Raw genomic sequence first — 27,620 nt, 5'->3', positions numbered from 1 at the left:
TTCAGAGAGTGACGTCAGGTGGAGGCTTTTTGCCCTGCAAAGAGTAGAGGTGCAGCAGGCATAGTCCCTCTCATCTCCCCCCTCATGGCTCTTCTGCATGAATATTCTTACGGTCAGACCACAAGCCCCAGCTGCTCACAGCCACGACTTACTGACTTTTCCTTTGTTTACTTACAGTGTAGCAACAGGAAATAATCCCAGGCTGCAGCTTTCAGACATCAGGTTTATTAAATGCTGTGACATTCTGTACAGAACGTACCTCTACTGAGCTTTAGTCCAGTTGAGTTCAGTATCAGAGAAGTGAGGGGCAACAGCTGGTAAGACCTTCTCCAGTCACTCAGTTTAGGTAGCTCTTCTGCAAGGCCAAGCAGGCAGCTCAGCCACATCTCCCAGAAGGGCAAAACAGAGACCAGTCACAACTGAACTGAAAGGGTAAGGGCAAAGGCCCCTCATGCTTCTGAACTGGGTTTTAGACAACATGCACTATTTCAATTTACAAAGCAGTAAGGGAAGATAAAATGAATGTTCAATTCTTAGTTACTGCAATAAACACTCTAGATAAGGTTCTTTCTCTATATGGAAGAGCTGTGCAGTCCCTTGCAGCAGACTCGCAGCAACATCACCAGGGACCTGAGAGAGGAAAAGAATCTATTAGCACTCTTACTCGAAAGAAAAGTGATCTGAACTCTCTTCATGCTCAGCATAACATATTTTCCCCACCTCTGAAGCAGCTTAATTTCAGGACATGGTGCTGGTGTAAAAGCAGTGACACAGGGAACATGTGCATACACCCCTTACTGAAGTGGTAAGGGGCAAAAGCATGACTTCAATGCCAGCTTCAAGTATCATTGTTTTCCATTTCCTGTAACTACTCCCATCCATGCAGCTCTAGGAAGGTATGGTATTGCCCAGGGAAAAGGAAGCAGCAATTAATTACAAGCCTGCTCCTACCACAAAATTGTATCAACCTGTTGTTCTCCAACTTCACATGCTGTGAAAGTCAACTGGCTTCAGAATGGAACTGAGCAGCCTCTTCCCTACATCAGCATCTCAAAATAAACCTCCTTTTTCACTCCAAGAGGCCTCACTCCACAAGGCATATCTCCTCATAAATAGACCATAGCACACACCAGGTGTCCACGGCATCCTGCAGAGGATTTCACTATGCGGTCACCGCGTTAAGAGCTGCTGGTTTTTCAGCCACGCAAACCCTCTTTGAAGTGACCTTGAATTTCTTTTTAGTAGCACCAGTTTTGCTGAGCACTCTTACCTTCAGACTCACTTTGGTGGCACTTGGGCGGTGTTTCTCACACCTCTGAGATGCAGTGACTTAGCAGCAGACACTGTGGGTTGAAGAGATTTGGTTTTAGTGTCAGTAAAGTTACAACAAACTCAAGCTGGATGTAAATTGCATGGAGCAGCCTTTTGTCTCCTCTTTTTGCTTCTGGGTGTGTGACAACCATCCCCTCAGCAGCAGCTTCTGGAGTCCAAGTTACAAAGGTTCTAGCTAGAACTAGTGCTGGAGATGCCCAAGGATACAGCCACATACCTACACCTCAGCAGGAACCTGCCTTTGTCTTAACAGCCGAAGGAGGGAGCGCTGTGTCTGTGACCTACACTAAAGCTTTATTCCCAGCAGACTTGGTGCCACATCATGTGGCAATTCAAGAGTCTGATGGACTTGCTTTACGGTCATGTCCACAGCTCACCAGAAACAGCAACATCCCAGCAGCCTTGGTAATGACCAGCTATGTCCTCTCACTGCTATTACCAACTTAAATCAACATTCAAGTTTTCCATCCCTTACCATCCTTCCAGTTAATCATGCCAATATGTAAGCCAAGCTCTGTACACCACCAAGCCTAAAAATCTGTTAAAAGCTTTGAGTACAGAGGAATTCCTCACAACCAGCATCAGCCTAATGCAGAAACTAGTACTACAAATCACTACGCAACTGTGACCTCCATTTAAAGTATATATATACACACACGCAAGAATGACTCACAGATAAGAACCTCTCAGATCCTGCCAAGATCTGGGGTGAGCCCTGCCCAGCAATCTCTGCTACTAGACAACCATTCCTACACTTGTCTGTAACAGTTCACTGAAGCCTCAATGTTCTAGAGCCATACCGAGTTAACACGCAAACTTGTGTAAAGTTGCATGAAACCTCCTCAACTGACAAGTAACCCAGTGCTCACCCGTCAAACAGGTTGTCATCATCTTCCACAGCTCATCCTTTTAACACCGCAAAATTCACGTTCTTCTGTATCCTAAAGCACCTGCTTAAAAAAAGAAGAAAAATAAACAATGCACTTGTCGAGTTCCAGTTCTGGATACTGGCCAGTATCCGGTTCTCGCACTGGAACAGGAAAATAGGAAGCAAGGACAAGAGGACAAAGGCTGTATCAGCAAAAATACCAGGTTTTACAGACACAGCAGAACGAAAACCAACGATGCCAAACGCTGAACTACTGTAGCACTGTTCTTTGAACATCCCATCAGGAGAACGCTGCTGGGTGCAGATACCATACAGTGCAAGAGCTGCAGTAGCTCTTCATCCACAACTGCTCACTTTAACACTCAAGCTTTCGTAGGCACCAGTTAGTGTCTAGCAATAAGCTACCCTGATGTACTCCTTGTTTCACAAAAGCTACCGTGCAACTGAAGAGGGAAAAGAGAGCGCATGAATTTCACCTAATAGGAAGAGCAACCTCAGAATTCTTCAGAGTTTTTACATATTCCTGCTGTGAAGGATTTATCCTTCTTCCAGGCAATTTTGCTTGTTTTACCTTACATCCTCCATTCTGTAGAACAGAAGCCAGGAATTTTAATTGTATAGTAGTAACCTGGCTGAGCTGCTCAGAAATTAACTCTTTAAAACACTAACGTAAAGATCTGACCCCAATTTGCTGCTTAGTATGAAACTATCGAGCATCTCTTGACACAGAACAAAAATGCATGTTTGTGAGGTTACTTCAAGTTCAGACAGTGCTGTCTCTTACTTACAGACTCCAAAATAAGAAATAAGCGTCATTCCTTTGTGATCAAGGGGGGAATACACTGTTTCAAACCATCCAGAAAACTCAAACCACAAGAAATCATGTTAGAAATCAGGTAACCACACAAAAACCTGGCTGAAGAGAAGTTCAGCCTATACAATTTAATGTGTTGGTTACACTTTAAGTCCCAGCACACACTGTCTTTTGGCTCTTACCAAGGTTTTCCAGTTGAATCACTTTTTCATTTGTATCAAAAGCAGAAGTGAGCACCTGAAGGAGAACATAATGCATTATTACAGTTCCTAGGATGCTACATCTGCCGAGATCTGTCTTGCAGTTTTATCCCACAGAGCTAACAGGTAGTTCAATGGGTAAAGCAAAACCACAAGTTTATTCTGTGAGGCGTTTCCAACGACACGAACCTACAGAGGAGATCCTATCGGGATAGACCTCAACATTCCTCATACTATAAATGAACACAAGAGATTAAAAAAAAAAAAATCAAGCAGAGTGGAAAAGTATCTCACAGACCCTACTAAGTGTCTTTTTAACTGGTTTCAAGACATTTGGGGAAAGGAGGAAGGTAAATGATACACTAACATTCAGGGAAGATGAAGTAACTTCTTCATATTAGCAACAGTTTTAATGTTACCTGAAAGGCGAATGACACAGGGAATTAACCACAAAATTGTACTCACGCAGAATCCTCCTTGTAACTTTGCTGCTAAGCATAACTTGTAAAACTATCAGTTTAAGCAATTATGCTGATCACCTCCTTTTTGACTGAGAAATTTGTATGACTGTTCTTTGGACAAACCAAAGTTAAAATAAATTCTTCATTTAACAGAGGGAGTACTACATTGAAATACACCAAAATAGTTTTGAAAAAAAAGTCCCTGAAACACTCCACAAGTCAGTAAGCTTCATCTGATACAGACTTCCAGCCACTGAAACCAGAGCCCTCCGATCGTTAAGGAACACACAGAACCTCAGATGCTGTACTAACCTAGAAGGGGCTTCAGCTGACTGTGAAATAGCATCCTCCATGTCTTCTCTCATTTTCTCTAATCACATACCACCTGAAAAAGCAGGCTAAGGTTACAAACCGACATGTATGTGCATACAGAACCTACAGCAGTACTTCGTACTTAAATGGTTCTAACCTCCACAGGTGTTACAGGCAGCCTGGATCTGGAATCACACTTAAAGCTACTATAATGTCTGAATATTACCCTGTTTAATTTGACAGCTCTTTTTATTTTGTTTACTTTTAAAATAAAGTCACATAGTCATGATCTTTGCTCACTGATACAAAACACTGCATGTTAAATACTCGGATGCCCTGAAAAAAGTGACAGGAAAAGGACACTCATGTAGTAGATTTGTTCAGAAAGGCTATTTTCACTCACTCTTTTCAGAGCAGTTGAACATTTTGCCAATCATCACAACAATTTTCTCACAGTATTCCAAAGTCTGGGGGAAGATAAGCTCTTATGTTTTCTAAAGCAACACTGCATCTTCACAGTAAGAAAACCCAGCAATATAACCAGCTCACCAGGCTAAAGACAGCTAACCTGCAACAGGCAAGGGTTAAAAAACAGTCTGTCGTATTAACTTACCAAGATGCTAGTTCAGACTGGACCACATCACGTGGACTTCCTAAACAGAAGTAAGTTGTTGCATCTGAGTAACAGTTCCAAATTTCTTCAGTATTTCAGTAATTTATTTAGACTTAGGCACTTTTGTACTCAATATGATGCAGGTAGACCATAGTCCAGTTACACTGCCTGAATGCTGATGCTAAACCAAAGCATTTCTTGCCATGGCCCAGTCTATCACACAGCTATCAACAAAATTTATCTGCAATTTAAGAACTTGGAGCACTATGGCACAGAAGATACAACCAAGGGATTTACCCAACACTCAGCTGGTACTGTGATGTAAAGAAAACGCTTATGACATACTATTTTAAGACAGCTTACAAACATGCTCTAATAAGCCGTCTACGATAATGCAACACTGCAAGTATTTTTCCTCTACCTGCTAATTCTACTTGCTTTAGTAGTCAGGATGCAGAGTTCACAAAACATCAAAACAAGCTAATCCTTGAGATTTTACAGTAGCCGCATCTTTAACTGTGCCTGCGTAACTGTCCCACTAAGTAAACTTGTTACAGGTCTCATTGTCACCACTGCAATTAACTTTACAGTGAGGAAAGCACAACCTGTTACTCTTCTAGCCACGTTTTTCAATTCAGACACACAGCGAGTTGTGTCTATTTGCTGAATAACGAGGCATAACAATTAACTTTTCACAATGTCTGCAGAATAGCTTCTGGTTTTGAAGCCTAGCCAGTTAACTTTAACACATGTCACTAGCTGCCATCTGGTACTTGGATTTTTGTTTCAAAATAAAATATTGTTTCTTTGTAGAAAGGCAATGAAAAAGCTAAGATTTGAGCTTTAAGATCCTCATCCAACTACCTCCACATAGGAAAACTGCTTCCTCAATACTTACCCTTAAGTAGAGACTTTCCATTATGTTCCAGACATCGCAGAAATGCCCCTTTAAGAAGAAATATTTTGGAACAATGTCATTGATTTAACTATGCTTTTATCCCGTAACAGTTCAACAATTCTTCAATGCTGCATTTGACAAGATTCCCAGTAAGAAATTTTCAGGCTACTTGTTTCAACAGAAATACCAAGTTTAACCAGCACATCCGCAAGAAAACCAACGATGCCAGCTGCTGAAGTGCTGTAGCACTGCTTTTTGAACACCCCATCAGGAAGATACTGCTGGGTGCAGATACCATACAGTGCACAAACTGGTCTGATTACTTGCTGTGGAAATAGTACTTGTCTGAAGAAATCTAACACTCATGCTGAAGTTCAGGAGAACCACAAAGCTTACCTCTGCCGCTAACAAATTCCACTGAAGTCCACTGAAATAATGAATTTGTACATCAGAATGCCAGCAAACAGCCACTAAGAATTCAAGCAGTCCGAAAAAGTTACAACTGCTCCCTGTTGCCGATCTGGTGTGTTCATCTGCAGAGTCTGGAAGGAAATTGATATGACTACACTTCTGCAAGTCTGCAATATGAAGCCCATGCTCTAGATTTATCAGTGTTCAAATGAACTGTAGTTTGAATGCATGCAAATATTGTCCCTTCATATAAGTAACACAACTAATATGTTAATCAGCTGTGGGTTGCAAAAAAGGGTTTTTTCTAAGCACTAGGTTCCAGGTTTTTGTCTACAGCAACAGACAAAAACTGAACACGTGCTAGAACAGATTCAATGCATCAGCTTCTATTTCCCCACTACTTTTGAAACAGCATTTGAAGCTATTTCCCAGTTTACTCTATACTCACCATTAATAACTGTCACCTTCCGCTACTTTGTTTTCTGTTTTTAGAGGCAGGTATAGTTTGGACTAAGGTTACTGTGCCAAGAAGTTCAGTATCGGATACACCATCATAAGAACAATTTATGTTGTGTCGAGCTGGTATGTGATTTAGCCCATTACCCCTACTGCAGCAATGGCCAAATAAGATGCCCTGTTCCCATCCTCTTACTTAAGTATGTTCTTGCAAGGTTTCATTACTTGCCCAGCTTTAGCTCAGGGCTTCCCATGTTAAAGATATTTTCCTGTCCAGTAATCTTACACGGCATTGTCTTCCATGCCATTTCCTAGACTCTCCTGAAGCCACACAAACTTGGTAACAAGATGCACAGCTTTAGCAATACATACATGCAAGACTACCAGCTTCTTCCTGCCATCCCTCTATTCTTGCATGGGACATGCTCAAAGATGAAATTTTACCAGAAGGACACGATCAGAAGCTGCAGCTTTATGATACACCCTGGTACAGAAAGTGTGGGTGAGGCACCACCAGGAGACTACACCTACAGTAGTTCAACATCTTCAGCAGAGAAGATCCCAGGTATTGTCCAAACCAAATCAGAGAGATTAAGCTGCCCTGCAGCATTCAATATCAGGCAAAAACAAAGTATTTCTATATGTAACTCCTAACAAAAAACTCAATTTAATACACAGGTATTCAAGAACTCCTAAGTTTTAATTTTCATTCAAGCAGAGGCTACAGGCTCTGATTTTGGTGAGACTGATAAAAGAGACGTTACACTGAATTCAATACTTTGAAAGCTCCACAGAGGTTGCGCAGTTATGGAACACTAATATATTTGCTTGAACTATAGAATACTGCTTTTCCAAAACATTTTGCGAAGCAAAAAACCCACCTGAAGAAAACAAGAACTGCAAAGCAAATAACAGCTTACCTTGCACATCCGAGAAAACTGAGCAGTATTTCATCTCCCAAAAGCAACATAAACTAGAAGAAAAAAACCAAAGTGATAAGAACTATCAGATACAGTCAAATAACTGACAATTCCTAAAGCCAAAAGCTAGGTTTCATCAATCCATTTAACAGTTGTAATAAGAGATTTTCATGTGTATTTATCCAGTTCTAATCAGAATTGAAATTTAGTTCATTTCTGAGTCACTCAGCAGTTGAACAGAAAAATTCATCACATGAACTGCAGAATGAGCGAGACTCCACATACCACCTCGCTAGGCCTTACCAAGCAAGAACCCCACTCCTAGATCCAGGATGAGTCTTTCAAGCCATACAGAGTATTTCTCAGGTAGATGCCTAAAAGAGTTACATTTAGCCATTAATTTTGGACCAATATTTAATGGGATCTTCAACTAGTGAAGAGTAATTTTTGCAGTCTTATTTCTTAGAGCTACCAAGTTGCATCTGGGAAACCCCAAACTTCCTTTACAAAGATTTGGGACACTAACTCGAGCATAAGGAATGCAACTTGACCTGCTCTCATTATACTGAGCACCTATTGTAAATCTCCTCTCACTGTCAATTCCATTTTGAAGGAAATTAAACCAGTAGATATAAGTCTTTTTCTGACAACATCCCTGTTCAGCGCAGACTACTTTTACCTGCTGAACAGCTGTTAGTTTGTTGCTGATAGAGATTTCGTTATTAGAGTATGTGAGTGATGCACATCACCCTTTGGTTATTTACATCTCATTGACTCACAAGGAAACTTTTCAAACATTTTTTTTTTATTTCTACTGCTACCAAGACAGCCTTGTTTCTAGCAGTTAGCCACATTCAGACCATTTTTCTAAACATTCACTAGTCATTGTTTCCATCTCTAAAAAAACCCCTTTTGAGAAAGATATTTGCAAATCAGGCAAGGTTTGTTAAGTAATTTATAAAGAGCTTTCATCTTCTGCTTAGTCACATTCACATCAGACCCCATTCTGGACAGAAGATGGCAAGACGGGAAAAAGAATCTTTATGTAAGATTCATTATGCTGCTACAGTTATTAAGATAACTTCAGATTATTGTGTTAGGAGCAGAGAATTAGTTTTCTGAAAAGTTATTCTGCATGGAATAGACAACCTCAATCATACAAATTGATTTTATCATCATTCAAATGCATTAACCACATTTTGCAATAGTCTTTTGTCCAAGCTGACTAACGACTTTTGCATTTTTACTGTTGACACAAAAATTCGCATTAAGCTTCAATTCTGTCTTCAAGTCTTACTCAGCTCTTTAAGTATTTCGAAGTATAACCTGCATTTCCTTAAGATATGGAAAGATAGTCCCTCAAGTACCACTCACCCTCAAGTCAGCTATGAAAAGAGAAAAGGTGTTCAAATTGCCCTTTGTAACATGAGCATGTATATGTCTCTATGCAAATGCATAGACTTTTCTATACTGTGGCCCTTCTATGTTACAATATTTGGAACTTGTTTTCCTATTTTTAATTACATAAATTCTACGATCCATTGGTTAACAGAAGTCAAGTTGCAGAAGCTAGAGGTTCAGCAAGATTACCAGCCACTGAATCAAGGATATCATACACCCAACAGGACATCACAGAAGACACGTAAAAGCTTAGCAAAAAGATTACACTTGTTTTGTAACAGTTTCAGACAGAAGCCAAATATACTCACCTTAAACCAAGTCTGACTAGTTGCTTGGCTGATAGCTCAACATTGACTTCAGACCAGTGATTTAAGCCAAGTAGCCACGAAAAAGGAATCTGAAGAGTGACCACTGCCACCTCATTCGTTAAGTTTTCTGTTCAGAGGTGAACCTTGTAGAAGCACACAGTTCTCAGAAGCAGAGTTGTCTTCCTCCTCTATTTCGATCACTTCAATTGATTTTGCATGGTTTTTTTCTGGCTTTGATTTTTTTCTTACTGGGCATTTTGCTGCTTATAATGAAAGAGCTGTTCTCCTAAGGAAATGGAAGACAGAAGTATTCACAAGTCTAGCTTTGAGCTACTGAAAAAGTAAAATTTTTGTAGTAACTTCGCAGATTTTAAGAACTCTTCAGAGAACCCTAGAATTCCCATACATTCCAGCATTATTTCCAAGGAGGAGAGTCTGGACTCTCAAAACTACTCCCTTTTGCACTACAGATCAAGATTCACAGGTATCATACAGGTACCTTTGGACGTAAACTCAGGAATTAAGTACTGAAGACATTATTTACCAATTCTTTAACCTCAAAATAGGAAGAAGGTTATGGAGTTTCTGAAGTTAAGGAACATTTACTCACCACTACTCTGGCATCGAAGTCTTCTGGATTATCAGAATTCAAGCCGTCATCATCATGACTGAAATACAGAAATTCAAATCAAGCTCTGTACTTTCATAGCGGTCTAAAACACGTAAACTATTTTCCCACTACAAGCCCTAGTTTCTCTTAATGCATATGGAAGCGCTACAGCTTGTGGGTTTAAGTTAATACTACTTCTTCACGCGGTTGTTCTCAAATGATAGTGTCTGACAGCAGAATTACATCCCCACTAGCAATACTGGTAGGATGGAAGCAGCGCTTAGCAGCAGGAGAAATTTAGTAGTAGCCATCACTAGTGGTTTTGAGATATTTAGGATTACACTGGCAAACAGGCTAGAAAGTCAGCAAATTAGAAATCAAGCAGAATACAATGAAGAAAATAAGAGGCCTCAGCTAAGAAGACTACACAGCTGTCTTCCTGGTACTACAACTGAGAAGTATTCTCTCCAGACTGCCATGAAACACAAGTATGAAATCCCACTACCATCCACAGATTTTTCTCTCAAGATATAAAGAACTCCCCAGAAAGACATGAAGCCATTTTAGTACTATGGTTTCAACAAGCGACACCAGAAGGACTCGTCCCAAAACCTCAGAAGTCTTCTAGTACTCAAAGAACTGAGTGCCTGGATGAGCTGGCTTGCATTTATTCTACAGAACTTTGTTTCTTCTGTTTTTTTTTAAGCAAGCAAGCTAGTTGTTGTTACTCATTTTACAGGCTCACCCTAATACTTCCACTCATATAAATTAGCAGTGTAAGTGCTTATTACTAAAGTGAACAGTAGCTGAGGGACAGCTTTGCACTTTTTCACTGTCTTTTAGGCTTTCTAGTTTTAAGGTGCTAAGTATATTTACGACATTAATTATTCTTCCTGCTTTACTGATCCGTTTAGCACATTTAAGTTAAATGACCATAAAGAAAGACCTAAGATGATACTTCAATGCTTAATAAAGTAAAAAGGAAATTAAAAAATATCTTTTAGCCTTTGCCATAAAACACTTCACATTTTTATTTGGGATAACTATAGAGGGACTAATTTCAGGAAGTATAGTTTTTTTGTTTTAAAACATTTCTACCATGTCAGTTTAATGAGACAGTACAAATCACCACTTGAAACAATCAGTCTTCAGATTAAAAATATCTCATTGTACAAGCAGTTCCAAGTCACGTTTACAATCACAGAATCCCAGGCAGCTGAGTGTTTTGTTCCCCAAAAAAACCCAGTGCTTTCATAAGCAGATACTCACATTTAGATTACACAATGCTGATACAGGCTAGAAGGACAGCATAGGAACTGAACCCGATATACCTACAACTCTGTCACTAAATCGCATGCTGCTACAAGCAACTCTACTACCTCCCGAATTCCTCAACTGTAAGAGCAGCAGATTGTACTCGTCTTGCACAGCAGCCTGTATGGTACTGTGTTTTGGATCTGTAGCTAAAGCAGTCTTGATGCCCTCCCCAGGCCAGCAAACAGGCTGGGGGTGACCTAGAGCTGTGTCCCTCTGTGTGCGTGATGCATCTATCTGTATACACAAACTTATATTTTAGTTAAGAATAAAAGAGCAAGTTTTATACCACCGGAAAATATAAGGATGAACTTACTTCATCTCCTGAATAGGGGAAATGGGGCCTTCATCATCTAAATATTTGTGTTTCCGTACCGCCAGGCATTCTCTTTCTAGGTCTTCATTAGCCTGAAGGGCTTTTAAAGCTTTTCTAAGATGTTCTTCATATTTAAGCATTTCAATGTACTGGAAATATCCCTTTGCAGCTGCTTGCTAAAGAAAAATGCATCAGGTGAGATCTTAAAAATACCACTATAAAGCATTTATATTATGAACTGAATGGCAACATTTATTGACACCCGTATTTTACTTGTGTTTGTCTTTAAGTTATTAAACAGACAACATCAAGTGTCCTGTTTAACAGAAGCAAAAACTGTTTCATTGTTTTATTATAGCCTATCAGATAGAAGCCAATTTAAATTCACTTGGTTTTTAGACTAAAAAAATACTATATTTATCCCACAAAACAGAGAACTCACCTCATAGCCAAGAACCATCTTTAAGGGAATATGTTTCTTTCCATAATGTTTTTCAACAAAAGGGAAATGAAAGCCTCTGTGTAGAAGCCTTCTCTTTTGCTCTTGAGGTGAGGCTGTCAGTGGTGGCCTCCCTGTAGGCATCTGCGTGCTCTCATACCTCTTCTTGTTCTTGCTTGAGCCACACTTGTATTTTCGGTGCGCAGCAGCCTTAAACTTCTTTCCCCTGAAGTGATATGCAAAAATCGCTTTCAAATTGAATTTTGACTTCTGCTTCGTGGAAGTTTCAGATGCTTTCACTGGACTCGGAGGGGACAGAGAAGAATCTGAAGAGCTTTCATTGTCAGGCATTGCTGCAGCAGATTCATCAGCTCGTTGCTTTGAAGATTGAGATCTCCTTTTTTCCTCTGAAGGTCCAATGGAGCACTTAGGATGGTACTCATTGCCAACAGCAGCAGAAACATCACTGAAGAAAAAAATATTTAAATTCAAAAGAATGTATACTTTTATGAATGACACAGGTTCTTCACATGAAAAATTCTAAACTAGAGATTTAAAAACTCACCTTTCTGAATCACTGCTGTCCAGTAAAACCTCAGCTGAAGAATTACATATACTGTTAAGCTCATCTGAAGACTCCTCAGGAGCAACATTCTTCTGCCTTGAACGTGAACATTCCAGTTGTTTATTTGTTTCACATGCATGTACCTTATATGGTTCTTTCTGCCGGCTGCATATCAGCTCAGGGTAATCAGCATCAGAAGCCTGGGACTCATCTGTATCAGTCATATTTCAGTTTGCCCTAAAAATGAGAATTCAAGAAATTAAAGAAAATTCTATGTAATCAGGTTACAAGCCTTCCACCACTCCACCTAATAGGGTATACTTCCAATAAAAATCTGTGAGCAAACTTTAACAAAGATTATCCTGTGAACCATGAGCAAATGTATGAACCTTTATAGTAAGTTAAGTTGCAGCCACTTATCTCAAGATATACATAGCATGATTTAGGTCAGAATGGATTTTTACAGCTCTTTTGGTCCAACTCCTGCTAAAAGCAAGGCTAACTTCAAAGTTGCATCAGATGTTCAGAAACTTGTAGAAATGACTTCTAGGAATGTTTTCCCTTATATAAGCACACATGCATGTGTGGGCCATGAAGACGATCAGAGGGCTGGAGCACCTCTCCTATGAAGACAGGCTGAGAGAGTTGGGGTTGTCCAGCCTGGAGAAGAGAAGGCTCCAGGGAGACCTTTTAGCAGCCTTCCAGTACCTGAAGGGGGCCTATAAGAAAGCCATGGAGGGGCTGGTTGCAAGGGCATGTAGCAACAGGATGAGGGGCAATGGTTTTAAACTAGAGTAGGGTAGGTATAGATTAGGCATTAGGAAGAAGTTCTTTACACTGAGGGTGGTGAGACACTGGCACAGGTTGCCCAGAGAGGTGGTGGAGGCCCCATCCCTGGAGACATTCAAGGCCAGGCTGGATGAGGCTCTGAGCAACCTGATCTAGTTGAAGATGTCTCTACTGCCGGGGGGTTGGATTAGATGACCTTTAGAGGTCCCTTCCAACCCAACAGATTCTATTATTCTATGTAGCCAACAGCTTCTTATACTTCTAGGGATATTGTAGTTTTAAGTCATATACAAATACTCACTTCACTGTGGTTTACAACTTTTTTAAACTAATCTACACAGTGTCGTCATCAGAAGCAATCAATGCCATATTCCCTGTTCTTTTGCTAGCTACGTGATTACCTAAAGCCTCCTGCTCTAACAATCTATCAAACCTTTGTTCACTGGTTATCAATCCACATGGAGACTAGCCCCACAATCAAAACGTTCATTTTCAGTTAAATCTGCAATATAACCCAATCCACCCCTTTAGCTGCCCAAGTCTACACAAAAGGGACTGCAACGCACCGCACAGGAACCTGTCCTTCCCTAGTAATAGCCTTGAGTTATTCTACCTGCTTGTTTGTCATTTACTAGCCCCGTAGGTCTGTATCTTTGTAATTTTACCATGCTTTTTACCGTTTCACAAACCCATCATCATACTCATTAATATTTCAAACACACAATTTGGCACCTCAAGACACTATAGTAGAACTCATCTACTGTCCTCAGATAACCTGCTGTTGTCTCGATACTCTCAATCAGAGTACAGATTACTGCACAGATTCAGGGAGAAGGCTTCCCAAAAGCACACAAAGACAAAAGGGTATGTATGCAACAGCAAATTGAGAAGTTTGAAAATACAGTAGATACATATTGACTAGTAGTAAAGAATAGCAGGCCAGAACAAATGGCTACAGAACATGAGCAGCCATGACTGCTCACAATATTAAGTTTCATTTCCTCTCTAACCCATACGGCTACAAGTGACCTCGAAGTTATTCTCAGAACAAAGATAAAAACATCACAAAATTGCTGCAGCCATACATCAGTGACTGAATTTTAAGGAGTCTACGCTTAGATGACATTTTGCATCATCTAATTGTTCAAGACACAGCCTACCCTGTTGCATTTTTCACGATGAAAAGATTTCATTCCAAATCTGCATTAAACGCAGGCTTAGAAGTATGCTCGCTAGACCTTAAACTCATCCTAATGCACTTAAAAAAGCAACACAGGGACCCAATCTGTCTTTCGCTATGAGAAAAGGTGATTTTTGACAGAAACTTGTAGTGCTGTGCCCTGGACAAAGCGCGGGCACACCGCTCAAGTCAGCTCACCCAAGACCGGGCAAACACAGCGTCCCGAGACGGAACAGCCCAAGATAAAAGCACGAACACGTGCAACAACAGCACGATTAACTACACCGGCTGTGGCTGATACTTACAGTCGGCAGCTCAGCATCATTTACCGCCTCTCCTGCAGCTCTACTCGTAACCGCTGGCACGCCAGACACATCTTAGGGAAGAAAAACAACCAGCATGTAACCGGCCGATTATTTCAAACAATCTTCTCCACTCCTAAAAGCAGCCATCGTTTAATTCGCCAACATTTACCTCATGTCGAAAGGCGCCGGACGCACCGCTCACCCCCCCACCCCGCCTCCACCAGCGCGCCGGGGCCGGCGCCACGGCGGACATTTTGTGTGTGGGCACCCACAGGTCGGCGACACCCCACCGCCATCGCTCCCCACAACAGCCTCAGCGGTGGCCGCCACACAGCCCGCTCCCGAGGACAACCGAGGCCGCTCCGCCAGCCCACCCCGGGCGCTTCCCCGCGGAAGGGTTCCCCGGTCGAGGCGCTGGGCGAGCGGGCACGGCTCCATGCCGCCGCCCTCACCCGGTCCCTCGATAGCGCCGCGGATGGCGGCGGATGCTGATCGCGCCCTCACCTACCTCCCCTCCGCCTCACGCATCGCTGCCCCAAAGGGCGCGAAATGGCCGCCCCAAAGCTTAAATACCGCCAGGAGCTCGCGAGAGGCGCGCGGGCTGACGGGAGGAAGGGCAGGAAGGGCCGGCGCCTCCCCACTGCCACCATGCTGGGGGTGGCGGGGCGGGCGGTCCCCGGGGCCGGCCCGCGGCGGGGGCGGGCGGTGCTGCTGCCGCGCAGTCCGGACGGCGGGGCAGGTACGTGCGGTCAAGACGCTAACGGCGACCGGGTGCGGTGCTGGGCATTGTCCACCGGCGCGGGGCAGCTGCCGGCTGCCCCCCATTTCGTCCGCTCCCCGCCGCGCCCGCAGGGTCCCACTTTCCCTCAGGGCGCAGTTCCCGCTCTCTGTGAGATTCCGAGGGGCTGCTCCTTGCACCCGTCGGCCTCTCGCTACTGCTGTCCTGCCTCTCCTTCCCTCTGCCAGCGGCTCCGGCCTGGATAGCCTCTTCTTTCCCCCCGCAGCGTCGGCTTTGGTGTTTCTTTGCTCCAGCGCTCTGCTGTCTTGGGCTGGCTGGGTGCTCTCCCTGGGAGTCCCAGTCTCGCCTCTGCTTGCCCTGCCATGATCCATCCCCCTCCCCGAATCCCCGCCGCCCCAGCAGACGCCCCTGCTGTCCCGCAGCCTTCCTCTGCCACCTACGGGATCTCCTTGCATGGCCCCGGTTGAAGAATACAACCTTTGAGAATGCATCTGAGGTGTTTTTGCTCTTCTTGGTGTCATTGCTAGATTTCTCTTCTCTCGCTGGCTGTCATCTTCAATTTTTTTTCCCCTGGTATTTCTTTCCCCACCCCCCGATGCCGACTCATCTCTTGCCTGCCTGTAACCTCTCCTCTATGGCTTGTACACTCCAAACTAGTTTTGATTCAGACTTTTGCTACTAGACAACTCTCCTCACCCCATTAATATTGAGGTTTCCATTTCATCTGCATTCTCCTAGCCCTTGACTACTCTCTATGATGTTTTCTTACTGCTTCAAAAAGATAGACTTGTAAAGTCTTTTTAGATACTTGTTCTCTCCATTCTTGTTGTACCAACCCAGATCTAATAGTCTTATCCTTTTAGCATTTGTGTTCTTTCTTTGAAAGTCTTCTGCAGTAATTCAATGTCACTCAGCCTCACCATGATGGATCATGTCTGTTGTCTCCTTTCAGGCTCTCCCTCGCTAGACACACTCCCCTGTGAATGCTCTCTTTGCAGTGGTGAATCACGGATCTACTTCTCTTTTGTGTCCTTCCTGGTAAGGACTACTGTCTAGTAATCAGATTGGGTTCATTATGGTACATTGAGCCTTTTCCAGTCTTTCCCTCCTCTCTTGATTGTGAGGAGCCTGACTACTGTCCTTTAAACAGCAGGCAATGGTGTAGGTGCTATATCTGATCCTACTTAGTTGAACTGTGTCTAAGTCTTGCCTCTCTGCCTTTTGCACAACAGCAGTTCTAGCCTGTCTTCTCAAGCCTGTTTCAGGATTTTTTCAACTGGTGTCTTGAGTGCTGGCACAGCCTCCTGGACATGGCAAAGGGTTCTTGAGGGGATGAGGACCTTCTAAAACAATGCTGCCAAAGCCATCTTCTCACTTTCTTTCTCTGACTGAATTACTCCCTTTTTGTGTTTGGTGCACACTTGCAGTCTTGGAGTCTGATTCACTCCATCTGATAGCAGGCTTCTACTAGAGGCACCAAATCCAGCCTGTTACTGTCTTCTCCGCAGCCAGAGGGGGAGGGAGTCACCTGTGGAGATGGACAAGACCAGCTAAAATGAGAATTAATGTACACAAGTAGCTGTCTTTCTCCCTTTCTCTACTACTTGCTACAGCAGTAATTTGGGGTGGCGGAACTTTGAGCTCAAAGACTTCAGTGAGGTGACTGCTATGATCTCCCAACTCTTTTTATTTCTTTTTTCCGCTGTCTTTTTTTCCTTTGTGCTGACTTGAGAGGTCTATGGTATAAGGACAGTTAACGATTTTCGACAATTGTAAAAGCTAGGATATTTTTTAAATAGAAGGTGAAAGTGTACCATAAACAGCTAGTTCACACCATAGTCCTTCCTAACAAAAGCCCTGTCAGGTCTGAGAATGTAATTAGGCTTTTGGCTTTTTCCTCCAAGGCCTGAGATTTGGATAAGTGGGACCCGTTTCCTGTTTCTGCTCTGTGCAGCAGGCATGTGTCTAAGGAGTTAATGATTGCTGTGGCTGATTTAGAGGCAGTGTATAATCAGCTGTTTCTGCCCTGAGCTAGTGGTTTGCCCTAGTAGCTGACTGCTGTTGCAAGGCTGACTGAAATATAGTTCATTTGTAAAGGGGTCCTTAAACTGATGTTCAAACAAAACTTTTTGTTGCGGGCTCTGTACCCATCCAGAGCCTGATACTGCAGAACTTGCTGCTGTCATTTGCTATTTTGCTGCTATTTTATTCCCCTCCGGGACGGGAAACCCATGCCCAGAATCAATTGGGAGGCCATGTCAGAGCTGAAGTTGAAAGTCCACCATAGCCAATGCTGGAAAAGTAAACATTAAGGTAGGGAAGACCTGAGGAGGCAGTTAATGTGCTCAGAAAAGCCCAGTTTTCTTTCAAAAATAAGTTATGACTCCAGGCTTACAAAGGACAGATAGATCTCCTGATCTGTCCCTTGAACTGGATTCAGCGTGGGATGCGTTTTGCCTACACCCACCTGTAAGCCTGAGGACTAGCATATGTAATGCTCTGAGCCAGATATGGAGACGACAGACACATCTTCTTCCAAAGTGCATAAGGAAATTAATATTGAAGCTGTTAGTCTTTCTTTTCATGGCAGGACTACAATTCTACTGTTGTCTATGTATTCTTGAGTCAAATTGAAAAATAAGTAACATATTGAAAAAAGCCTGTTTTAATGGTTAAACTATTATCCTTGTTAACAGATCAGTCACTCCTACAGCGTGGTGTATTGCAATTTCTTACCTAAAGAAATCTGCACCAATTAGGAAATGGACAAAGTTGAAAGGTTTGCTTTTCATGTTCCAAGTCTGGAGGAGCTTGCTGGGGGTAAGTCATGCAGTGTGTAACTGTTTGCAAACTTATAATGTGCTTTTCAAACTTATCTTAAGGCTCTTATCAAAATCTAAAGTTCTTATCAAACCTACAGATAGTACATGTGGAATGTTCCTGCTCTTTGCACACTGAGGTGTAAAGAAAAGCACTATTTTTCTATAGGCTATTTTTGAAACAAACGATGATTTCTCCCCCAAACCCCAAGTGATAATTAAGTACACCACCAGGCTCTCGAACCCTTTAAAACTGTCTGCCGCATTTGCAGATTTGCGCAGGGGTTGTGAAAGTTTGACAATTACAGACTGAACTTATTTACACATCTGGGATCATCTGTCCTCCACTACCCTCCAGTAATTCTTTTTCAAGACTACTCAAAACACAGCTGATATACAGCAGTATAGCATGGCACGTCCTCTTGCTTGAACCTAGTTAGCTCCTTTTTTGGTGATTGCCTTAGAACCAGGCTGCAGGAAACATTTTATTTATTTTGTTTCTTTCCAAAGCCCTCACAGAATGTGCTCAGAGTAACAAAATGGTTGAGGTGGAAGGGAATACTGGAGGTGATCTGCTACAACCTCCCTGCTCATTAGCTTCATTCCTTGCCCTCCTAGAAAGGCATTATTCCTTCTAGCAGTTTGTCTCCCGCAGCAGATGTACTAAAGGGTTTTTTTTCTTTCAGAGAGGTCCTCAGGTTCAGTCTACCACTCTCCCAAATCTGTCAGTTTGACATTTCCATGCTTTCAGAAGTGTGGTCCCAGCAGCACCCTGGGTGTTTCTTAGTGCTTTTCTCACCCAGTAGCCATCAGGTTGGGGCCATAGGCCAGGGCTGCTATACACCTGTGGGCTCAGCAGAGAACAGCATTTATTTGCAGTAGAACAGCTTAAAACAGTAGCAGAAAAGATGGATTGTGAAGCAGAATTTTCCTTTCCCTCCCTCCCAGCCTGTCCTGAGGACCTTCTGTAGGCTGTGAATTTTGTTGCTGTTCAGCTCTTGAGTATAACTTGAGAAGTGCCCTTTTATTGTCCTTGTCTACTTCCAGAAGGTACTGAGATGTGTTTAGAAACCTGCCAAGTACCTTCTACTGACCCTTGTGGTCAACAGCTTGGTAAATCTGCTCACAAGAAGTAAGATAGGGCTGAAATCTTGATTGGAGGAAACAAAGGCATAGGGAAGTCTTCTGAGTAAATAAGGAACTGCCGGATTTGAGATCACAGACTGGATTTTCTGTTCCTCAGTTTGAGACATCCGTTAAAGCAGACCCCCAGGCATGAAAGAACTTTGACCCTTTAACACGGGGGATGTGAAGGCAATCCCACACTCAGTTGAGGTTTGGAAGTTGTTTCCAAACAGTGCACTTGTCTAAGTAAGAATCCTCCCTGTTTGAGTGATGTTGCAGGTTCTGAGCCTAAAAGCATTGATATGAAGCAAACCCAAAAGTTTAGATTTGGAGCTGTTCGTTATCATCAGCACCATTCATTATCTGTCCTGTACTGACGGTGGCACTTGCCAGAAAATCTCCACGTGCACGTAAATATAACAGACAGTATCCTGTGACAGCAGAAGTTTCCAGACAGCAGAGAGTTTGAGATACATAGTTAATATAGTTAAAAAAATGATTATCACTTCAGCTGAAACTTACTTCCTCCTTGGCTCTCGCATGATGTTTGACGGTGATCATAATTGCCCGCTCTCGTGAACAAAAACCACTGCTGAATGTAGCTGAAGTTTACCTATGTTACTTCACATTGTGCTGCTCCTAGTGCTACCAGGAGCAGTCAGTTATTGTATTTCAATTAAAAGGTTTTTAAAATTCTTAAAATGAATTAGTGTGGTAGCTCTTCTCTGAAACTCTGACTCAGGAAACAAGTGCCAACAGATAGTAACATTTAAATCAATGGAGTTACTTAGGGTAAGCATAAGTCCTTCAAAGTATCTTGCTGAAATAAAGCCTAAACAGATACATCTATTGTTGTCAGTAACTTGTCAAACTTTTGGTAATTTTTCATTGCCAATAACTTTGCCATTATTCTTTATTATAGTTTTGCAGAAAGGGCTTAAAGAAAACTTTGCTGATGCTGAAGTCTCTGTTGTAGACTGTCCTGATCTGACTAAGGAACCCTTCCACTTTCCTGCTAAAGGTAACCTAGCATTCCTGTCCAGTTCTTCTACCTGATCCTACTTGGTTTTGATCTTCTACAGACGTTGGGAGAGCTTGAATTGTTTTTCAGGTAAAGAATATGCATGAGAGGAATGCTACATTTTATTTCTGGATTTGCTTCCTAGTTGATGTATGAACAAGGACAAAGTCATTACCAAGTACTTGTCATAATTTTTTTCCCTTAAGCTATGATTGCAGTACTCACTTATATCATAAGCTTCATTTAGTGTACTGAAAAGATTTTGAAATTAAGTTGTTACCTTCCAGATGGAGAAATTTTTTAGATCCATGCCAATGACTATCTGAACCTAAGGAGTTGTGCTTCCATTCATTTTTAAATTCCTGCCATTTCTGAAGTGAAACTTGTCTTATTCTGAGTGGGATTAATGTTCTTTGACATTAGCTGTCTGGAAGACAGGCATGTCATCTGTGCTCCTCAGATGAGTTCCCTTTGTCATCAATGTAGTGAAAGAAACACCTCCAGAAGGTGGTTCATCCCTTCTTAAAATGCATGTCCAAATAAATGGGATGAATATCCTAAGACTTGGGCATCCAGCACTGCTGAAATTTTGGAAGTGGAGTCCCAATGGGGGAATCCACTGTGTAGTGAGGGCGTCTTAACTGGAGAACTGGCAAATGGCAGTTGTTGCCCACCTTAATATTTTTTTGTGCTTAGAGAATGTTAATTTTACAACAGGTTGCCTGGCATTAAATCCTGCTGTGAATCATTTCAGGGCTTACTGTCCTTGGACTTCTTAATAGTGTAATATTTTATCTAAGCATACTAGGGTTCTCAAAGGGTTTTAGAAGTTTGAGGAACCAGTCTTTGGTGGGTTAGACTGCATGCTCATTTAAGATTTTTAGGGAAAAACATTTTACCAAGCTAACTGGCTGTGTTCTTCCAGGAATTTGCGGAAAGCCTAGAATAGCAGATGTGGGAGGTGTTCCTTACCTCATACCTGTTGCACAGACAGAAAAGGTGAGGTTTTCCTGTAGCTGTGGGGTTTAATACATTTGTCTGAAGGAAAGCAGTATCTTGTTGAAATACAAAAACTAAAGACTAATGGATACTGTAAGATTCCACTTGTGAAAAAGACTTTTCAGTATTTTACGAGATCAATTTTGACGTGTGTTAAATACAGACTACGTCAGGTAATCTTACACACTGTAGCAAAAATAGCATATTGTGGTTGATGGTTCATCTTCTCCTGCCCTCAAATATGAGACAGTTTTGGAGACATACCGTCTGTGACAGGAGACATGGAAGGAAGTACTAAACAAGGGGCTTGTCTGCATGTTTATATATGGCTTGCTGCATGCCTGTGATTTCAAGTCACAGCTATGCTTTTTTGTAAAAACTGTCTGTATTTGCATTTTCAGGCCAACACTGGATTCACATTACTGTCCTTTTCCAAGAATATCATGCCTCCTTTCTGACACCTCACCCCATCTGTCTACATATGATATTCCCTTCCATGTTTTATTTTACACAAATATAATTTTCAATAAAAACAATAATTCCGTTCTGGGTAAAATGGCAGGGGAACATACAGGCAGACTCTACCTTTCAGAAAATAGATGCACACGTACCCAGTTTCTTATTACCAAATGTTGTGTTGTTGAGAAACCAACCTAATTATCCAAAATGCGTCCAGAGCTTACAGTGAACAGAACTGCAATTCCAAATCAGAGCACTGCACAAAATCAAAGGATTGTTTCTTTTTTGCAGGTTTACGATCTAAATACAGTCGCAAAAGAGATAGAGCTGCCTGGAGCTTTCATTCTTGGAGCTGGAGCTGCTTCATCTAAGATTCTTGGAGTAAATGCTGAAGTCAGTAAATAAGTGTGATGGTTTTCAATGAATTCATGGAAGTATCTTAATAGTAGAGCAGTATCATGCTGGGTATTTCCCATTTACAACAAAACATTTAATAAACACAATTCATGCCAAAAGCACATAAAACACATTACAAGGCATGGAGATGAGGACCATCCAATGAGGTGTGCATACTATTGAGATAATAAAGATTAATTTTTAACTTGTAATTCTCCAGGAAGCATGTGGTTGTTTTGAAGCCTGCAAGAAGCATGATTTTTTTGAAACTGATTGATGAAGACCTGACCAGAGGTTTTAAAGACAAGATTTAGAAATGCTTGTCAAAGTTACTGGTAAATGCCTTTGAAATACTCCCTGTCTCTTGCCCTCTTGGATGGTTTTGTTTTACCATTGTAAATTTTAAAGATGCCACATCCAAAATGATCACCTGCAGGAGCGGCAGGAGACAAAAACTATTGCCTGTGGAGGCTTTTGTTAGTTAGAGTCTTTTCAAGCATAAACTTCTGGGCTTGCCCTCTCCTTTTGGTGCGTTTATTAGCAGATGAGATAGACCATCTCAGCATTAAATTTGAGTCGCTATAATACTGGTTGTTACTCTACACTGAGAAAGTATCACATAAAATTCCAATACTTGCATGCAGGCCTCAGGTCTCAATGGTTAGACTTTGTTCTCTACTTTTCTTTCATTTTTTTTAATACTAGCATTCTTATTCACATAACATTAAATTTAACTCTCCAGGGAAAGTAGTTTTCAATTACATTACAGTATTAGTGCACTTTTCATACTAGTACAGACCTCATCCTGAGAGAGCGAGCTACGTGACGAAGGGGATTATTTCCTGGGATCGTGGTCCGAAGCTTAAATTGCATTTATATGAGTTCTGTTCATTTGACTGACTCTTACATATTCTGAGCAACTTATTTGACCTATCCTTACATGTTCTTTTTCTCAGCTTATCGCTATTGTTCAAAGTAAGAGTGAAAAAAAGCCTGCTGTAAATGGGAGCTACATTGCTCAGATAAATCCTGCAGATAAAGGGTGCCTGCTTGAGAAGTACAGCAGTAAATATAACGACTGTGAGTTTGGGCTGTTGGCCAACCTTTATGCCAGTGAGGGCCAACCTGGTAAGGTGCGTACTTGGATCAAAGGTGACTTTGCTTGTAGACCTTTGTGGCTGAAGGGAAACTCACATTTCAACGTTCTCCTATCAGTTTTCTGTGGTAGTAGTAAAGTAGCAATTCCATGAAAGAATATCCAAGCATAAGGAACTGAAGCGGGTGAACAAGGGGAAGAATTGGTGCAGACAGACAGGCATTTGAATTTTTGAGGGATAAGTATTAGCTTACTAAAAATTTTCCAGTGTAAATTTTCCATCGTAAATCATCCATCCAAATCCAGTCCAAACGAGCAGTGATTTAACGTAATGGTTATACAATGACTGACTTGTGTAAATCAGGTCTGGGCAGTTGTCTACTTTTTTGTAGAAGTGCTTCCTCCAACACGGGTAGCACAGAGAGGTGTTGGCAGACCAGTCAAAAAATTTCTCTATTTCCAAAAGTTTCTTTAGAACAGAGCGGAAGCCAGCTGGTGGGCAGAAAGGGGTTGCTTCTACCATTGTCTCATGTGCGAGTAAATGACCTGCTGCCCAGCACCCTTCACAAGCAAAGCCAGCGTTGAACAGAAAGTCGTGAAAGAGAGCAGTCAGGTACTGGACAGATGCAAGTGGAGCAGCACTTGCAGGGAAACTCACATTTTTAAAAAGTAATCTTGGGTTATAAGCTTGGGAGAATTTCAGAGCAGCTTTCATAGACCTTTGCAGATTGTTGCAGCAGGAGACAGCAGTGACAAAGTAGCTTTATTCTCCAGGTCATTGAAGTGAAAGCCAATGGAAGAACTGGGGAACTTAACTTTGTGACTTGTCTGAGACAAACTTTAGAGAAACACTATGGAGAAAAGCCAGTTGGGATGGGTGGTACATTTATCATTCAGAAGGGGAAAGCAAAGATTCACATTATGGTAAGTTGTTCTCAATTCATATAACTTTCTTTATCCTTCTGAAAGCAGAAGTATAAATCAGGGTGTAACATCTTAGTGCCTTGACTTTCTTTTGTATTTTTAAATGTATGCATAAACTGTTAGGATAAGCAGGGTATTAAAGTAAGGAGCTGACATTACAAAACTGACTTTGCAAAACTAATGGTGCTGTATTACTTGGCCTTAATCCCTTCATCTTTTCTTTTGAAACCTGTGGGCAGCTGAAGAACTGTAGACCTATTGTAAAATGAATTGAAATTAAATACATGAACTGAGATGATACTTACAAGAAGCGATAGACTTTTTAAAAATAACCGAGCTTCTAAAATATATCAGGAAGAGAATCCTCACTTCAGTAGTTCTCCCACTGCCTTTGCAATGAAAGAAGCAATATTCTGGTCACTTCTTTTTCTGGCAGAAACACAGTAATGGGCACTGGTGAGCAAGAAGGAATGGGAACAGAATAGTGGGGAGGGGAAAAGCAAAGGAAAGTTGCTAGAGAAAAATTGTGTTGATACAAGTGTCTTCCTTTCACTTACAAAGCTTTTACTTTTGCTGTAGCCTACAGAATTTTCTGCCTGTCCTCTGAACACCGATGAGGATGTGAATAACTGGCTGAAATTCTTTGAAATGAAGGCTCCACTCATTTGTCAGACAGTATTTGTTTCCAGAGATCCAGTGAGTCTCTTTCTCATTTCTAAGTGAAAACTGAGGCTTGTTATGAATTTTGTCTTGGACGTGATTTTCTTTTTTTCTTTTCTTTCCTTTTAAGAACAGGAGAGCGTATATGTTGTGTTAAACTCTTCCAGAGGTGGTGTAATGAAACAGAAGCTCCTCGGTTCTGTCACTGGTTTCAGTTGAGGCTAGGTCAATCTGTTCTGAAACCTAGTGGCTACTCACAGTGGATTGAACTTAATGGTTCAGTTCCAATTGCAAGTGTTTGGGACGCAAACACAACAGGATAGTTGCATTCAATGGCGGCCACACCAGGAGAGATGTCGAGAGCATGGAAGCTTGTTCAGCCATGTGCTCATGTAGTTCACTTTCATAAGAATGGTCTCTGCTAATGCTGTGTCGAAATATGTGAAGCATGTGTCTCATTGCTGATGCAAATTAAAGTCTGCAAGACCTCATGCTAGAACGTTATCTAGCATCTTTCACAAGCACTAAATTCAACAGCAAACAATTCAGGATAAAAAACAATCTGGTTTCAAAAGCCATGCTCACCATTAGGAAGACTATATTTAAAAGTAAACAGGAAACCATAGATGAAAACGACTGTTTTATAAATAATGATGCAGTAATACAAAAATATTTTTTTCAGAGTAAAATGAGACATGCTGTAGGCTTGGATGTGTTCAAGGGTGTGACTTTATTCTGTCGTTATGTGGCAGCCTTTGGCCTAAGGCTAAATTGTGTGCGTCTCCCCAGAATCAACTGATGAGTACTTGGAAAACAGCCGTCGACATCTGCTCCATTCAGAACCAGTGCAACTTGTGTAGTGGATGCAGCTGGGTTATTCCCATCTGTATCTACTGCAAGCTCAACAGCACTCGGCTAAGGCTATGGTTTTGGAAATGTCTGAGTGTCACTACAGAGACAGCAGCAGAAGATGGCATTCAAACCCTATAGCATTACTCATCAGGATCCTCTTGCAGCCCAGAAAACCAGTCGTATCCTGGGCTGCATCAAAAGAAGGGTGGCCAGCAGGTCAAGGGAAGCGATTCGCCTTCTCATGAGATCCCCCCTGGAGTGGGGGATCCCCCTCTGGGGCCCCAAGAAAGACATGGACCTGTTGGAGCGGGTCCAGAGGAGGACCATGAAAATGGTCAGATGGGCAGGAACACCTCTGCTATGGAGAGCGGCTGAGAGAGTTGGGGTTGTTCAGCCTGGAGAACGCTCCAGGGAGACTTTATAGCAGCCTTTCAGTAGTTAAAGGGGGCTTATAAGAAAGATGGGGACAGGCTTTTCACCAACAGGTGACCTCACTAGTTGTTATTTTATTTGCTATTCTTCCCATTTTCATCTAAGCTGGCTCTCAGAATTGGGGGAGAGATTGCCTTTTTATCGCATGGGTCTGTGGCATTCAGTGCAGAGGGGTTCTGATGGTTCGGTAGGAGTTCTTTGGTGTGACTGCTTTATTTAATCCCAGTGGAAAGAAAGGAGAAAGAAAAACAACAGTAAATCTCCGTGAGATTGACAGCAGAAGTTGGGGGCGGTCAGGGTTTCTAAATTCTTTTCCCTCTGACGTCCTGTGGTGAAGCCTTGCACAGCTCCTCTTCTTCTGTCTTACTAGTTTCACAAGCATCTTGCAAATTTTCGCTGCTTAATGGTTGCGCCAGGCTCTAAGATGTGTAGAAATAAGCGTCTAGGAGGGACTAACCTAGGGCTTTTTAAATACTGCTCACATGAATGCGTGTTCACTGGCCTTTCTCTGGTGACAGGGTTTCGATCTGCGTGTGGAGCACACCCACTGTTTCAGCCACCACGGGGAAGGAGGACACTACCACCAGGACACCAGCCCGGACAGCGTGCAGTACCTGGGGTACCTCCTGCCTGCCGAGCAGCTCTTCCGCATCGACCGGCCCCAGGAGACGCACCTTGTTGGGAGAGACTGAAACTGGGAGGAGGCTCCGGTGCAAGCGCAGCAATTCAGTCTTTCTAAAATACACATGCTGATTTTTATAAGGCTTTTAATTATGCACATTTATCAGAGTCAAGAATAAACATGAGAGCATTAAACTGCTGACTTCGTAATGGTGTCAAAGGGAAAAATTCAGAGTGTTCATGTCATTGAAACAGTTATGATTGAATTCAAACGGAATCACAGAATGGTTGGGGTTGGAAAGGACCTCTGGAGATCATCTAGTCCAACCTCCCGACTCCAGAGCAAGTTCACCTAGAGCAGGCTGGACAGGAAAGCGTCCAGGCAGGTTTTAAGTATCTCCCAGGCAGGTTTTAAGTATCTCCAGAGAAGGAGATTTCACAACCTGTCTGGGAAGCCTGTTCCAATGCTCTGGCACCCTCAAAGTAAAGAATTTTTTCCTCATGTTGAGATGGAATTTCCCATGTTCCAGCTCGTGCCCATTGCCCCTTGTCCTGTCACTGGGCACCACTGAGAAGAGCCTGGCCCCATCCCCTTGACATCCGCCCTTTAGATATTGACAAGCATTGATGAGGTCCCCTCTCAGTCTTCTCCTCTCCAGGCCAAACAGACCCAGGTCTCTCAGCCTTTCCTCATAAGAGAGGAATCCTCCATTCCCTTGATCATCTCTGCAGCCCTCCACTGGACTCTCTCCAGTAGTTCCCTCTCCTTTCTTTGCTATTTTTCCCCTTTTTCTCTATTTGGTTAAGCTCCCTGCATGGTCATAGCTGGTCATGGGGAACCAGAAGTAAATTTATGGTTAAAATGGGGAATTAAACCACCTTGTGGTCAAAAATAACACTGTAAAAGGAAAATCGACACCTCTGACGAGTAAAATCGGCTAGCG

General features: G+C 42.2%; 2 protein-coding genes and 8 non-coding genes across 18 annotated transcripts; 1 reads left to right on the top strand and 9 right to left on the bottom strand.

Moving 5' to 3' along the window:
- Positions 1–209: 209 nt before the first annotated feature.
- Positions 210–15,651, bottom strand: TAF1D (TATA-box binding protein associated factor, RNA polymerase I subunit D). Of its 8 annotated transcripts, none has more exons than XM_074571356.1 (17): positions 15,042–15,086; positions 14,534–14,604; positions 12,260–12,496; positions 11,698–12,160; positions 11,256–11,431; positions 9,626–9,683; positions 9,016–9,301; positions 7,610–7,680; positions 7,307–7,359; positions 5,916–6,061; positions 5,520–5,567; positions 4,622–4,661; positions 4,009–4,081; positions 3,218–3,272; positions 2,202–2,285; positions 1,271–1,343; positions 210–630 (listed from the first exon to the last, which is right to left on the bottom strand). In XM_074571356.1, exons 3-7 carry the CDS (start codon positions 12,481–12,483, stop codon positions 9,218–9,220), a joined length of 1,005 nt encoding a protein of 334 aa, XP_074427457.1. In that variant the 5' UTR covers positions 12,484–12,496; positions 14,534–14,604; positions 15,042–15,086; the 3' UTR covers positions 210–630; positions 1,271–1,343; positions 2,202–2,285; positions 3,218–3,272; positions 4,009–4,081; positions 4,622–4,661; positions 5,520–5,567; positions 5,916–6,061; positions 7,307–7,359; positions 7,610–7,680; positions 9,016–9,217. The 8 variants fall into 8 exon arrangements, with proteins under 8 accessions (XP_074427457.1, XP_074427443.1, XP_074427471.1 ...); XM_074571342.1 differs by having other exon boundaries at positions 2,202–2,282; XM_074571370.1 differs by having other exon boundaries at positions 14,534–14,666; positions 15,042–15,070.
- Positions 1,098–1,227, bottom strand: LOC141738143 (small nucleolar RNA SNORA25). Its single transcript, XR_012585321.1, has one exon. It is a non-coding gene; the product is annotated as a small nucleolar RNA SNORA25 (small nucleolar RNA).
- LOC141738142 (small nucleolar RNA SNORA8) lies at positions 2,402–2,540 on the bottom strand. The gene has a single exon (XR_012585320.1). It is a non-coding gene; the product is annotated as a small nucleolar RNA SNORA8 (small nucleolar RNA).
- LOC141738146 (small nucleolar RNA SNORA18) lies at positions 3,327–3,458 on the bottom strand. The gene has a single exon (XR_012585324.1). It is a non-coding gene; the product is annotated as a small nucleolar RNA SNORA18 (small nucleolar RNA).
- Positions 4,383–4,455, bottom strand: LOC141738140 (small nucleolar RNA Z40). The gene has a single exon (XR_012585318.1). It is a non-coding gene; the product is annotated as a small nucleolar RNA Z40 (small nucleolar RNA).
- LOC141738144 (small nucleolar RNA SNORA1) lies at positions 5,168–5,299 on the bottom strand. The gene has a single exon (XR_012585322.1). It is a non-coding gene; the product is annotated as a small nucleolar RNA SNORA1 (small nucleolar RNA).
- Positions 5,687–5,825, bottom strand: LOC141738141 (small nucleolar RNA SNORA8). Its single transcript, XR_012585319.1, has one exon. It is a non-coding gene; the product is annotated as a small nucleolar RNA SNORA8 (small nucleolar RNA).
- Positions 6,167–6,292, bottom strand: LOC141738150 (small nucleolar RNA SNORA40). The gene has a single exon (XR_012585327.1). It is a non-coding gene; the product is annotated as a small nucleolar RNA SNORA40 (small nucleolar RNA).
- LOC141738156 (small nucleolar RNA SNORD5) lies at positions 7,494–7,565 on the bottom strand. Its single transcript, XR_012585333.1, has one exon. It is a non-coding gene; the product is annotated as a small nucleolar RNA SNORD5 (small nucleolar RNA).
- On the top strand, positions 15,144–26,886 carry C1H11orf54 (chromosome 1 C11orf54 homolog). 2 transcript variants are annotated; one of them, XM_074571383.1, is made up of 10 exons: positions 15,163–15,272; positions 16,225–16,310; positions 17,969–18,092; positions 20,139–20,237; positions 21,163–21,236; positions 21,987–22,088; positions 23,048–23,224; positions 23,962–24,111; positions 24,691–24,807; positions 26,574–26,886. In XM_074571383.1, the coding sequence occupies exons 3-10, from the start codon at positions 18,035–18,037 to the stop codon at positions 26,745–26,747; spliced, it is 951 nt and encodes a 316-aa protein (XP_074427484.1). In that variant the 5' UTR covers positions 15,163–15,272; positions 16,225–16,310; positions 17,969–18,034; the 3' UTR covers positions 26,748–26,886. The 2 variants fall into 2 exon arrangements, with proteins under 2 accessions (XP_074427485.1, XP_074427484.1); XM_074571384.1 differs by lacking the exon at positions 16,225–16,310 and having other exon boundaries at positions 15,144–15,272.
- The last annotated feature ends 734 nt before the right edge of the window (positions 26,887–27,620 follow it).

This window comes from Larus michahellis, chromosome 1 (assembly GCF_964199755.1).
Source record: "Larus michahellis chromosome 1, bLarMic1.1, whole genome shotgun sequence".
Taxonomy (NCBI): Eukaryota; Metazoa; Chordata; class Aves; order Charadriiformes; family Laridae; genus Larus; species Larus michahellis.
The sequence above is the reverse complement of the archived record's forward strand: the minus strand, read 5'-3'. Positions and strand labels throughout refer to the sequence as shown.